The 14,372-nt window shown below is 43.0% G+C and overlaps 1 protein-coding gene across 1 annotated transcript; it reads left to right on the forward strand.

Moving 5' to 3' along the window:
* Positions 1 to 4,724: 4,724 nt before the first annotated feature.
* Positions 4,725 to 13,531, forward strand: LOC120404749 (natural cytotoxicity triggering receptor 3 ligand 1-like). Its single transcript, XM_039537710.1, has 6 exons — positions 4,725 to 4,893; positions 6,785 to 6,927; positions 8,086 to 8,439; positions 9,345 to 9,671; positions 10,476 to 10,586; positions 13,407 to 13,531. Exons 2-6 carry the CDS (start codon positions 6,894 to 6,896, stop codon positions 13,421 to 13,423), a joined length of 843 nt encoding a protein of 280 aa, XP_039393644.1. The 5' UTR covers positions 4,725 to 4,893; positions 6,785 to 6,893; the 3' UTR covers positions 13,424 to 13,531.
* Positions 13,532 to 14,372: the final 841 nt, after the last annotated feature.

The following is a 14,372-nucleotide window of genomic DNA, read 5'->3' on the forward strand; positions in this document are numbered from 1 at the left end:
GGGGGCAGTTGGGGACAAGGAGAAGGGAGGCTTAGATAGGGGGTGGGGTCCTGGGGGGCAGTTAGGGGCAGTGGTCCTGGGAGGGGGCAATCAGGGGACAAGGACCAGCAGCACTTAGATAGGGGGTGAGGTCCCAGGAGGGGGTGATCAGGGGACAAGGAGTGGCGGGGGGGAGTTGGATGGGTTGGGGTTTCTGTGGGGGGCAGTGGAGGGAGTGGATGGTGGCAGGATGGGGCTTCCCTCCCCCTGGAGTGTCCTGTTTTTTGAATGTTAAAATATGGTCTCCCTACCATTCACAGTGCAACTCTCCACTCACAGCACGCTGCCGCATGAGGTCTCCCTCCTTCCTTTCCCATTGGTAGTGGCCAATGGAATGCTGGGAAATGTAGTTCTTTCCCTGCTCCAGGGCTGGCTCTACAGGCAGGGAGCTAACCAAGGAACTACAGCTCCCAGAGCCGCCTGTTGGTTCTCAGCTCCCATGCCGCCCCTGCAAATGGGCTGCCCCAAGCAGGTGCTTGCTTAGCTGGTGCATAGAGCCGCCCCTGCTTCCAAGCAGTCCAGCTCAGACAATATCCCTTGTGTTATTTAAATTTGATATTAAATTCAATTTATTGTACAATGCCCCCAAATTTTCAATTTTGAAATGTGCCGTAGATTTTGGTACTGTCAATGTTTAATTGCATTGCAGAAGCTACAGGAAAAAAATACAGATATTGGCAGGTAGATAGGTAACAAAACCCCAAACTGTTCCTTATTAAATAGTTGGATGCTTGTTACAGAGAGGGAATACATCTCTTTCCCATCATCTATGAGCAGAGGTCATTTTAAGCTTGGGAGGGCAGTTTGAATTACTTGGTCCTCACACTAGTAATTCTTGACAAGCTAGCTGCCAATTGCACCCTGCCCCCATTTTGGGTATTGAATTGAAGATCTGTAATGGTGACATTTGAAATGATATGAGACTTCATTTTAACAACCCAGTGGAGATGAATGGTGCAGTTCACATCTCTTGGACCAGCTGCTTCAGGGCAGCTGCAGACTCAGGCAGACATCACTGCATCTGTTTAACTGATTTATATTCTGAATATTATCTTCACCAACCATGCAGGCAAGAGACTAAGGCATGGTCTACACTACAAAGTTAGGTCAACCCAGCTAACCCTGAGCAACGCAGTTAAGCTGACCTAACCCCCAGTGTAACTAACAATCTGTCAATGGAAAAATTCTTCAGTCGACCTAGCTGCCGCCTCTCAGTGATTACCTATGCAGACAGGAGAACCCCTCCAATTGCTGTTGCTGTAGGCAGTGTCTACGCTGAAGTGCTACAGCGGGGCAGCTGTTGCGCTGCAGCTGTGCTGCTGTAGTGTTTCAAGTGTAGACCAGCCCTAAATGAAAAAGTACATTCTGGAGCACAATAATTTGGCAATTTTTTGAAGATTCACATTTATGGGGATATTTACATGGCTACAATCTCATTATACCTAGGTCTCTGACTATTTCTGATGTAAACCAATACACAGCAAAAAAAAGTGCCAAACACTTCAAAGTACTATGGGACTGTCTAAGCAAGTCACCCTGGGCTTCATGGAGTGGATGAATTTTCAGTCATATGCAAAACTATTTTCTTTACATCACAAAACAGAGCCATCATAGACTCTTTCAATTTATTCCACATTAAACGGCTGCATGTGTCACTTAGGCCCAATCTACAGCCATAGTCCACTTATATTTAAAAAAAAAAGAAAGAAAAAAAAAGTGTGGCTAGGACCCAAACATCCTAGCAATCAACCAAATTGATTAGCAAGATATGATTAGATACCATCTACACCAGAAATGGACTGTATCTGGGTCTCCTGAGTAGATTATAGTTAGAATCATAGAATATCAGGGTTGGAAGGGACCTCAGGAGGTCATCTAGTCCAACCCCCTGCTCAAAAGCAGGACCAATTCCCAACTAAATCATCCCAGTCAGGGCTTTGTCAGCCTGACCTTAAAAACTTCTAAGGCAGGAGATGCCCCCCACCTCCCTAGGTAACCCATTCCAGTGCTTCATCACTCTCTGAGTGAAAAAGTTTTTCCTAATATCCAACCTAAACCTCTCCCACTGCAACTTGAGACCATTACTCCTTGTTCTGTCATCAGGTACCACTGAGAACAGTCTAGATCCATCCTCTTTGGAACCCCCGTTCAGTTAGTTGAAAGCAGCTATCAAATCCCCCCTCGTTCTTCTCTTCTGCAGACTAAACAATCCCAGTTCCCTCAGCCTCTCCTCATAAGTCATGTGCTCCAGCCCCCTAATCATTTTTGTTGCCCTCCGCTGGACTCTCTCCAATTTTTCCACATCCTTCTTGTAGTGTGGGGCAGTTGTAGAGTAGATGACACCCTTACACACAATATCCCTTTTAACTCCACAAAAAATCCTCAACATGGTACAGCAAACTACAAGTAACACTAATTATGTTTAAAGCAGAACTCCATAATGTATTATGCAAATACTTTTGCAAAAGACATTCATATGCCCACTGAAAGGGACCAGTGCCAGCTCCATTATCATTGGCAGCTGGTAGCCTGGGCTGAAGAATAATAAAATTCTCTTACCTTAGAGAAGATGTAAACTCTGAAAAAGAAGTCCAGCCAGTTTCTTTTCCTGGCATAGGTTTTTCTGTGCTCCATACCTCACAACCCTCGGTACCTCTGGGAAGCATCACATAGCTATTAGGAGAGCATGCTCAGAAAGGTGTCAATGAAAAGGTGGCATTGAAAGCAGGGAGGGAAAAGGGACTACATCTCTCAGCACGTCACAACTTGAACATCGACAGATGCTTCATACATGTGACAAAAGAAACTTCATGTATCATCTGGACCTGCTTCTTGGCCCATTAATCTAGTCACAGTGCTAAACTCTGAGGGTGCAATTCTGGCTCTATTGAAATCAATAGCAAAAATCCCACTGATGTCAAAGGGGCTTGGATTTCACCCTGAGGCCCTGGATTCAAAGACTCCCATTGACTTTGGTTGGCTTAGAATCAGTGCCTGAAATCTCAAGAGGAAAAAGATGTATTCTGCAGCTCCATCTTCCACAGTTCAGACACACAGTTAGTGGTGGCAGTTCAGTTTTGTAAGTTGGCCACTCCCCCTTGACTTGTGCACTTGTGCAGCCCGCTAGGACTCCTGCCATCAGGGGAACAGTCAATGGCAGTTTGCTTTGCTTGTGACCATGTCTTTGCTAACTTTAATTTTTAAAACATACTGGCTCAGCAGATGATTTGTCAGTAACTCAGACTAATGTCTGAATCAAGAAGTTTTCAGATCTTATCTGTAGAGGAGTTTTAATGTATTGAAAAGCATACATTGCATATTGCACTTGCAATGGTTGGATCCACACAATACAACATGTAGATTAAATGAATTCCTTAATTTAGTTCATTAAGACATTAAGCACTATAACCTAAACAGACATCTTCATGGAACATTTGTTTTTGTCACAAATATTGCTGCCTGGTCTTGCATTATTAAATTCCACTTAATATTAATAATCATTGTTAGAGCCTTTCTTTAAATGATGAGAGCATTCGTGTTTTAAAAATGTTAACATATCAGAAATTTATTATATTCTTTGCAACCCCCTAAATAAAACAGCCTGCTATATGCTAGACCTGGTTTCTAAGAAAAAGCATCATTCAATCAGGATAAATCAATACCAAATGATCATGCAAATCAACACAACAATCTGATTTCAAATTTAAGTGACAGAACATAAATTTAGCATGCCCAATGTTGCTTAAAATGTTACACATGCCTTTTAAAAAATGCAATTGACTTTCATTTGTCTGGCAATAAACAACACTGCACATACTTTTTGCTACCAACCTGAGTAATAAAAATGGTGCTTTTTGGTGAGAATGGAATGGAATCCTTGATGCTCCTGTCTTCCTCCAACTGCCAGGCGTGGCAATAGCTGAATGCACCTTGGCTTGGGTAAGAGTTCTGAGATTTCCAACAGATGTAAACATTGATTTTATAATCTTTTAAGGCAGAGATTTTTGATGGAATGGAGTGGGGAAGAGGGTTGGTCACTTGTAAAAATTAAGAATGTCCAGTGCAGTGTTTGTGGGACAGTGCTGCCTCAGTCATACTTTGTACAGATTCATTTGTAAGTGGGTAAAATTGGAACTCAGAACCAGATGGCTGATGTTTTTTGTTTGTTCTGTTTTTACCAAATTCTGCCTGTGAATGTGGAGTGTGAGAAAGTGACGATCACTTAAGTGAAATAACTTGCATATTGCTCTCTGATGAAGGAGGCCAGTTAATCAACCGAAAAAAAAAAAAGACTTTCAGATGAGACGGTGGGAGTCTGTGATGTAAACTCACAACAGCTAGAAATCCAGAGTAAAGGCTGCAAATCTATTCGTAACGCCCCCTGGTGCTAGCAATAGTCCAGCACATACCTGCTATGTCAGCCCAGGCACTGAGCCACAGTCCCTAAACACGGACACGGAGACGAGGGTGCCAGTCTTTGAGGGTCAGTTCCCGATCTGCGGAGTGGGGCTTAGCCCCCTGACAGCCCGGGCCGGTCGGGTACATTTCCCAGGCGCTGCCCGAGGGGCACTGACCTGTGGGTGGCTGCACAGTGCCTGCAGCCCGGTCACTGCCCTACATAGTCACAGCAGCCACCTGCTGGCTCCGATCCCCGCCCGGGGCGCTGCCTTATTGGGGCACGTGTCCGAGGGAGGAAAATGAAGGGGAACCGCTCAGCCCCGTCACTGCCACGACCTGGGCCAGCAAAGCCCCCATCCCTACCTCAGAGCATGGGGTGGGGAGCGGGCTCTGCCAGGCAGTGCTGCCGGCTGCTCGGGCTGCTCCTGTGTTTCAGCGGCGCGCTCCAGCCTGCAGGTAAAGGAGGGATCCCGGGTCCCATACGGCGGGGGAGGAGCGGGTCCAACTTCGGCTGCCCCTTGGCAAAGGGGATATAGGGGCAGGGTCCCTGGGGTCCTCCTGAGCCTGCGGATTCTCCCAGCCCAGGGTCCTGGTCCTCCCCCACCCCCCGAATACTGGTCCGGAGGTGGAGTGGGTGGGTCTGTCTGGGGGCAGGGGTGACACTTCTGGCGTCCCAAGGCTGAAGCTGGTTCCTTCGTCCCAGGGCTTTATTCCAAAGGCCATCAAAAGTCATTGCTGCGGGCTTATAGTTTTAGAAATTTCACTCGACTAAATGCTCTTGTATGTTGTAACAATAGATATTGGAGCAAGACCCCCAATCCCACATGGGGTAATGGCCTCTCACTTGCAATAAGTAATGAGGGTGTGTAACTGCCAAATAACTTGACACATGCCTGAAACTATTAATCTGTTCTGAGGTAGATGGCACATGCCACTCCCTGACCTGAAGCTTTACTTCTCTGCAACATGCTGTCATATATCACCCCCACCCAATTTTCCATTTTGCAAATGCTCCTGGAGTAAGGAATCGGCTTTGAGTAGCTGTGAGAAAATCCTTGGCACGCCAAGGGACTCGTCTTTATTACTATTGGGCTGTTCCGAAGTAGCTGGCACATGCCATTCCCTAACACAGCTTTATTTCTGGCCCCCTTCCTTCCTTTCTTATTCAAGGGGCATTAGCAAACTGCAAGAGGGTGGGGGCTATGGGGTGGCAGCATTTAGCCCAGAAATATCACCTGAGGTCAGAAAATGGCACGTACCAGCTCCTTCAGAACAGTTTCACAGTCTCCTCTCATTGACAGCAAAAAGTGCACACAGCCTTTAACAGCGGAAAGGCTAATTTGACACATTTTCTCTATAAAGCTTCACTCCAAACTGTAATATGCGAGCAAACCTAAACATAGTGTCAATAGCATGGCATAAATATTCTACCCCAGGGACTGATTTCATATCTAAGAGACGTCCTATTGGGCAAAACCTTAAGAGTTAGAGCTGAGAAGCTCTCAGCTGAACTATTTTTAAGCCACAGATGGGTTGTAGCCTCTCAGGCTAGACAGCCACTAAAAATAGACATGTAAAAGGGAAGTACTATGCCAGGTATTCCTGGTGGACCAAATCCTCAGGGCTGGTTATTTAGTAACAGTGGACAGTGGTAATCCCTCACTGCCACATAAACTGGCCATGAATTGGGCAGATTGATCCTCAGGACAGTTGGCTCAGTGTGGAAGCGCCTCACCTCTTCTTCACAGAAGCAAGTTGGAGAATTGTTTGAGAGAAGAAAAGGAGGTCACCTAAATCCTTACTTCTCAGATCAACTCACAATAACCCAGTGCCTCTCCCTGGCTTGGCCAGCAGGATCTCATAGCCACTGCTATGGAAAGAGGGATGGAGGATTCCTATGTTCTAAAAGATTTTTCTTTTTCTTTTGTTTTTCAATGTCCTTTTAATTGTCCGCCTGACCTTATCACCTCCCTTGGTTGCCAATTTCAGTGCTGTCAGCTAAAAGTTACATAAGGGAGCACAGTCCTTCTAAAGTTCATCTGGGGGCAGTGGGAAGAGAGAAGAAACCAACCCACCACCACCACCCACATCATGGCACTATGAGTATGCAGTGCCTCACTACCACTTCAGGAATCATGAATTCTGTCCCTGGGGGTGGGTGGGGATGAATTATTTGGTGACCCATTAGGGATCAGTTTCCCCCTCCATATCTGCTGAAGTTGCCTCCATAACTGTAGAGCCCAATTTGGCTGCATAGATATGGTGGGTAGGTTCCCCACTGCTTCAGGACTCTGCAGTAACAATTAAATTCTTGAGCCCACCATCAGACCTCCTATGGTCCATACAGGTCTTGTCAATGCAATGAGTACAGTAAGGAAGTGATACAACCTCCACTCTATCCCCTGGTAATCTTCGTCAGCCTCAGCACATGCCATCTCATATCATCTCTCCACCTGATGGAGTGTTATACAAGGATTCCTGAAGCTCTTGGTATGTGAGCAGTATGAGTCTGAGTTCAGAAAGTTGAAAATCAGTAACTTTAAACCATGTGTGAATGCACAAGACTTAGAGGGAGCCCCCAAATTTGAGAGCCTGAGGTCACAGTTCTCATCATTATTGGGTGAGGATGCATTACACCATCCTGTGTGTACAGAACACGGCAAATGGAAAATAGGGACAAGAGCAGAAATGTACCTGAATGGAGACAGTGTCCCCAAGCAGGCCCATAGGCAGCGAAGCAAGAAAATGTGCATATGGTGCCATTTCTATTACTGTTATCACTTAGATTTGCCAAAGATTTAGATCATTATGGGGATCCTGGAGTTGTTTCCTGGATATTTTGAAACACCCAGTGAAATTCTGAGTCATTTCCAAAAATAGACTTTTTGTAGTAATCTATCTGTATTAATTATTCATTTGTCTTTCCCCTCAAGGGGAAGGCAAAAGAAATTGGTGATGTTGTGCCCCTCTCCCTAGCAGTGATGGGGAGCCAGCAGGGCAGTTTTTCCTTCAAAGGAGATGGACAAATGACTCCGGGCTTAGGGCACTAGCCTGGAACTCACCTGCGTTCAATTCTCTGTGCCCCCTTCCTGCTTGTCTGTGGGCAAGTCATTCAGTCTCTCTGTGCGTCATATCCCCATGTGTGAAATGGGGATAATAGCACTTCCCTACCTCACAAGGATGCTGTGAGGATAAAATGCATAAAAGAGTCTGAGGTGCTCAGCTATTATGGTAACGGGGTCCATATATATCCCTGGGATGGACAGATAGATAGAATAGACATTTTTTCCCCCATCACATGCTGCTGTAGTTCTACCACAAAGCTCCAGTGTATTACATGCAATATGCAGTGTATGCACTGCTAAAATTCCTCCTGCATTGTTGTTCCCAAGAGTCAGGACCACCCAACTAGCCTGTGTTATCGCTATTATTTCATTCAACTAAAAGCAAAGATTGTTATTCATAAAGCCATCATCAATTTAGGAAAGAAAGATTTCATTCAATTACCATAGAGAGAGGTTATAAGGGTTATGGATGCGGAAACAAGCTACTACAAAACTGCATGATCCTTTAGCCAATAATAACTCTTTTAAAGGAACATTGCTTTTAGGATGTATTGCTCCAAATATACATTTTCTATTTTTGAAGAAACTCTTCAAGTGTTGATGGGAAGCACCCCACTGATTGTGTCACTGAATGATAACATCTCCATACCATGCAAGATTTCTGGGTACAATACAGCAGAACTGGATATCAAGAAAGTGGGAGTAACCTGGTATCTTAAGACTCCGAGGGCAGACCAAGAAGAAAAAGTATTCACATTTCATGCTGGAGCGCATATTTCGTATAGAAATGGGGCCAGTATGTCTGACAGTGACCTGAGAAGAGGAAATGCTGCACTCTCACTACCACAGATACAGTTTAAGGAAGCAGGAATATATAGGTGCTATGTTATTGTTGCCCCTTCTGATGCTCATGGAACAGCTATTTTAGAAGTAGTTGGTAAGTGACTTCATTGTACCATTTCTTTTATACTGCATCACCTGGAGACCCAAAGGCAGAAGATTAGAGTCCATCTTAGTGGTACCAGTTTCCTCACCCCCTGAGCCTTTGTGGGGATGGGGTAGGGGTGGGAATTGCATTATATCAGTGGAATAGCCACAGCACCTGGGTAAGCTGTGCTAACAGTTATGGTGGTGGTGTGGTGAGCCCAGCCTTCTACAGGAGATTTTATATGGGGATTAGCAGTTTTCATCAGGCTAATGTGTTTGGGGTTTATCCTGGTATTTTTTCTCTCTCTCCATCATAGTCGTCTTTAAAAGTACACAGACCCTATTCCTTATTCACTATCACATTCCTTGCCACAAACAGAGGAGACTGCAGTTCATTTCCCCCTGCAACCTCTCCATAGTTGTATCAGTCTAAATATTCCCCTTCCATAATTTTTTGCAGGTCAGGGGAAAATATGGACCTAAATAGCCTGTTTGTCATAATTTCTAAGGTTTTGGCCAGGTAAGGTTTTCATTATCTAATCCTCAGACTTGCAGTGGCATTTTCAATATCCAAACATGCTGTAAATCTGAGAAACTCTATTAATTTTGTAGATATTTATTTACAAAGAGCAGAAAATAACAAAACTACTAAAGTTCTAATGAGTATAAATGCTATTTATCTTCTAACGAATATTCACTCCTGTGATCTTGTTTCCGGGAAAAAATGACTAGATTAGCAAAAGACAAACAAACCCAAAAACAAATACCCCCCCACCCAAATTCCTGCAATGAACATTAAACTCTGCACATATCAGATATTTAGGTAATGTGTGTATTCAGTGTACATTAACACTGTTAAAAAGCCAGAATATCCCTGATGATGATGACAGTAATATAACCTTTATATCCATACAGCTCAACCGGAAGTCAGCCTGTGTCCAAAGGAAGTTACAATAGAAAGTGACAAGGAGAAGACCCTGTCATGTGATGTCAATAAGTTCTATCCAAATTTGGTTGACATTAAGTGGACAAAGATATCAAAGAATAACCAGGACAGTAGTATAGCAGCAGAGGATATCCACACAGGAGCCTCTGTAGAAAATGAAGATGGCACATTTAATGTCACTAGCATACTAAGGCTGCAACCATCTTTGCAAGATAATGGAAATGTCTATAGATGTATTGTGAGTCACAAAACATTTCCTGCCAAATTACTTCTCAACAGCACCTTGACTGTCACAGGTATCCATCCCCTTTAGGGTCTTATCTCCTTTCTTTTGATATATCATGTGTTCCAGAATGATGTGGCTAGACCTTTTTTGAAGGAATTTGAACCTTGTCAGCCTTATGCTGTCCCAGCAGTGCAGTGATACCAGGTGTCATCTGAGATAGACAGCAGGGCAGGAGAGCTGGCCATGCAGCGACATTCAAAACAGTCAGCTTGCTGACATGCCAGCCAGAAAGGGAGTGGGAGAAGTGGCAGAGGAGCCAAGGAGAGCCAATTCAGTGAAAAGAAGGGGTTGAAATCTGGTGGCAACTTTTCAAATGTCTGACGTTTTGATATCAGGGCTTTTCTGGATGCACCATTTTAGTGCCATATATTTGTGTTGCTAAGATTGGGTGACACATGCCACATTTTAGGGCCTCTCTGAGCTAATTGAGTTGATCCACAGGTGTGTTTTACAAAAGGCTGTTTTGACCCTACATTTTATTATCCTCATTCTATAGAATGTTGTTAATATTTAAGTTTTTAAGTGGGCATTTTGATACCCATAATGCTGTCTACTTATGGGGAAGGCATTTTGAAGCTGTGATTTGATACAACACAATGTGCCTGGCGGTTATTCTGTTATTTCTTTAGTAGTGTAGTGGCTAGTAGAAGTTTTGCTCCTACTTTGACTTTCTTATTACATCAATTTCCAATACTCAGCCAGAAAAATAACCAGTTAATCACTTACTGTGAAAGTGTAGGTGCAGTCCACTAAATTTTTTTTTTAACATGAACAAGCATAGAATCAGAATTTTCTTTATTTTTTTCATTCACAGCCCCCAAGTCAGCTTTGAACAGTATAATTGGAGCAGTCATTGGAACAATAATAGCCTGTATTATTGTGCTGGGTTTGGGTACTTTCGTGTACTGTAGGTGTTTGAAGAAAAGTAAGTAGTTTTAAAAGTTCATTGTGCTAAGGATATCTTAATGGCAACTAGTAGCTCTTGTGAATGCTTGAATTCTAAGCCTTAACACGTGACAGACTAATAATAATCAAAACCTCAGAACGTTCATTATCCACTCACTCACCCATTAAGTGAAGGTTAGTCATCTCCCAAGAGCAGTGCACAACACACTTTTGCTCCCTTGGTTATGAAAAAAACAATGTTTGCTAAATGTGTCAGGTGCCTCTTAAGCTCTTTGGGACAAATTGGGGTCATACTGTATGTGACTAGAACATTTTAAACAACCTGGAACATGATAGCTATCAATCAGGAGAAATGACAGGCTTGGTAAGAAATGCTCTGCTTTCATATACTGTTACATAAAGATTTGCTCTTAAAGTTGCCTTTTATTGGTTTAGTAGCAGGAAATTATTCCACACAAACAGAGCATCAATAGTAACTGGAACTAACTTAAAGTGGTAACTCTTAACAGTATGATGATCCATTTTTGTTAGTGTAACTGTCCAGAAAAAAACGCTGACTCTCACACACACAAAGGGAGAAGTAACTCCTGCCCAAATCACTGCCTTCATGAGAGAAATTCATGTAACAGGCTGAAAAGTCAGAGGCTGACCATATAGTCACTTATCTGAGAAGAACTGTAGATAAGGAAAAAAAAAACAATTGGGGCATTTGAATCAAGAGAACTCAACTGGATGGTTTATCAGTACAAAAAATAATATATAAAATCTGACAGCATTGGCAAACATAAGTACATAACATTTAAGTACATCAGAATCAGAAAGCCTGGTAAACGACCAGTGGGGCCACTGGACGATCGAGGTGCTAAAGGAGCACTCAAGGATGATAAAGCTATTGTGGAGAAATTAAATGAATTCTTTGCATTGGTCTTCATGGCTGAGGATGTGATGGAGATTCCCAAACCTGAGCCATTCTTTTTAGGTGACAGATCTGAGGAATTGTCCCAGACTGAGGTGTCATTAGAGGAGGTTTTGGAACAAATTGATAAATTAAACAGCAATAAGTCACCAGGACCAGATGGTATTCACCCAAGAGTTCTGAAGGAACTCAAATGTGAAATTGCAGAACTACTAACTGTAGTCTGTAACCTATCATTTAAATCAGCTTCTGTACCAGATGACTGGAGGATAGCTAATGTGACACCAATTTTTAAAAAGGGCTCCAGAGGTGATCCTGGCAATTACAGGCCCGTAAGCCTGACTTCAGTACCGGGCAAACTGGTTGAAACTATAATAAAGAACAATATTGTCAGACATATAGATGAACATAATTTGTTGAGGAAGAGTCAGCATGGTTTTAGTAAAGGGAAATCATGCCTCACCAATCTACTAGAATTCTTTGAGGAAGTCAACAAGCATGTGGACCAAGGGGATCCAGTGGATATAGTGTACTTAGATTTTCAGAAAGCCTTTGACAAGGTCCCTCACCAAAGGCTCTTATGGAAAGTAAGCTGCTATGGGATAAAAGGGAAGGTGCTCTCATGGATTGGTAACTGGTTAAAAGATAGGGAACAAAGGGTAGGTATAGATGGTCAGTTTTCAGAATGGAGAGAGGTAAATAGTGGAGTCTCCCAGGGGTCTGTTCTGGTACCAGTCCTATTCATAAATGATCGAGGAAAAGGGGTAAACCATGAGGTGGCAAAATTTGCAGATGATACAAAATTACTAAAGATAGTTAAGACCCATGCAGACTGTGAAGAGCTACAAAAGGATCTCTCAAAACTGGATGACTGGGCAACAAAATGGCAGAGGAAATGTAAAGTCAATAAATGCAAAGTAATGCACATTGGAAAGCATAATCCCAACTATACATATAAAATGATGGGGTCTAAATTAGCTGATACCACTCAAGAAAGAGATCTTGGAGTCACTGTGGATAGTTCTCTGAAAACATCCACTCAATGTGCAGCGGCAGTCAAAAAAGTGAACAGAATGGTGGGAATAATTAAGAAAGGGATAGATAATAGGACAGAAAATATGTTGCCTCCCTAAATCCATGGTACGCCCACATCTTGAATACTGTGTGCAGATATGGTTGCCCCATCTCAAAAAAGATATATTGGAATTGGAAAAGGTTCAGAAAAGGGCAACAAAAATGATTAGGGGTATGGAATGGCTTCCGTATGAGGAGAGATTAATAAGACTGGGACTTTTCAGCTTGGAAAAGAGAGGGCTAAGGGAAGATATGATTGAGGTCTATAAAATCATGACTGATGTAGAGAACATAGATAAGGAAGTTTGTTTACTACTTCTCATAACACAAGAACTAGGGGTCACCAAATGAAATTAATAAGCAGCAGGTTTAAAACAAATAAAAGGAAGTATCTCTTCACACAACGCACAGGTAACCCGTGGAACTTCTTGCCAGAGGATGTTGTGAAGGCTGAGACCATAACAGGGTTCAAAAAAGAACTAGCTAAATTCATGGAGGCTATGTCCATCAATGGGCAGAATGGGCAGGAATGGTGTCCCTAGCCTCTGTTTGCCAGAAGCTGGGAATGAGCAACAGGGGATGGATCACTTGATGATTACCTGTTCTGTTCATTCCCTCTGGGGCACCTGGCACTGCCCACTGTCGGAAGACAGGATACTGGGCTAGATGGACCTTTGGTCTGACCCAGTAGAGCCATTCTTATGTAATTAATTTTGATAGGTTTTTAGTGTATTGAAATTCAGTGTGATGTTACGCAGCAGAGATAGAAAAATTGCAGTTAATTTTTTCACTTGTCTTTCTTCAAAATGTGGTGCATCAAGCAACTAATTTACATATTTTTCCTTGCAGCTTCACCTGTGACGTGACACTCCATATTCGTTATAGAAATATGCCTACGATATGAATATGGCATAACTAAGATATTTTATGCAAGATGACTCGTAAGATAATTGGAAAGGTTATGATTTACTGAATGTGATTATCCAATTTGTATGCATGTATCATTTCTGGAGTTAGGAATATTGACTATGTAACAATTTCAACCATGGTTATACTTGGAGATGCCCACCAGAGAGTAAGCAATCAGCCTTGATGGGCCATTAGGAAAAGACAATGAGTCTTTAAAGATATGGATCTCCCATCTTCTGGGAGTTCCTTCCTGTGGACATTGCAAATAAACCTGGTTTCATAGTTGCTTTGACACTACTAGGTAACTGGACAATGTCACCTGGTACAAAGTACCACCTTGGACACTGCTGGTACTTTCCCACTGGAGACAAAGGCTTCCCACCTTATGTAAATTCTATTTAAGGTTGGGGAGTAAGACAAAGAGGACTTTCTCCATTGCCTTCCTGCCCAAGAAGAAAGACGGCTGAAAGTACCTGAAGAGACAAAGGAACCGAGCAGAGGACAAGGCAAGAGCTGAGTCCAGGCTGAGCCAGGGGGTCCAGTCTTTAAAGAGAAATAACTGGACCTCTAAGCTACAGAAACTCTGCAACTTGCCTAAAATAACAGAGCGAGAAATTACATTTTGTAACCTGTGTCTTGAGTGTATTAAGCTTAGTCTGCGTGTTTGGTTTTATTTGCTCAGTAATCTGCCTTGTTCTGTTTGCTATTCTTATAATCACTTGAAATTTACCTTTTGTTGTTAATAAACTTATTTCTTGTTTATAACGTAACCCAGATTGTGCAATTCATATCTGGGGGTGGGGGGTGCGGGGCGGGAGGGGGGGAAGAAGCTGTGCATATCTCTCTCCACATTGAGGGAGAGGGTGATTTTTATGAGCTTCTGCTGTACAGATTTCTCTATACAGC

This window comes from Mauremys reevesii, linkage group 4 (genome assembly GCF_016161935.1).
Source record: "Mauremys reevesii isolate NIE-2019 linkage group 4, ASM1616193v1, whole genome shotgun sequence".
In the NCBI taxonomy this organism is placed as follows: Eukaryota; Metazoa; Chordata; order Testudines; family Geoemydidae; genus Mauremys; species Mauremys reevesii.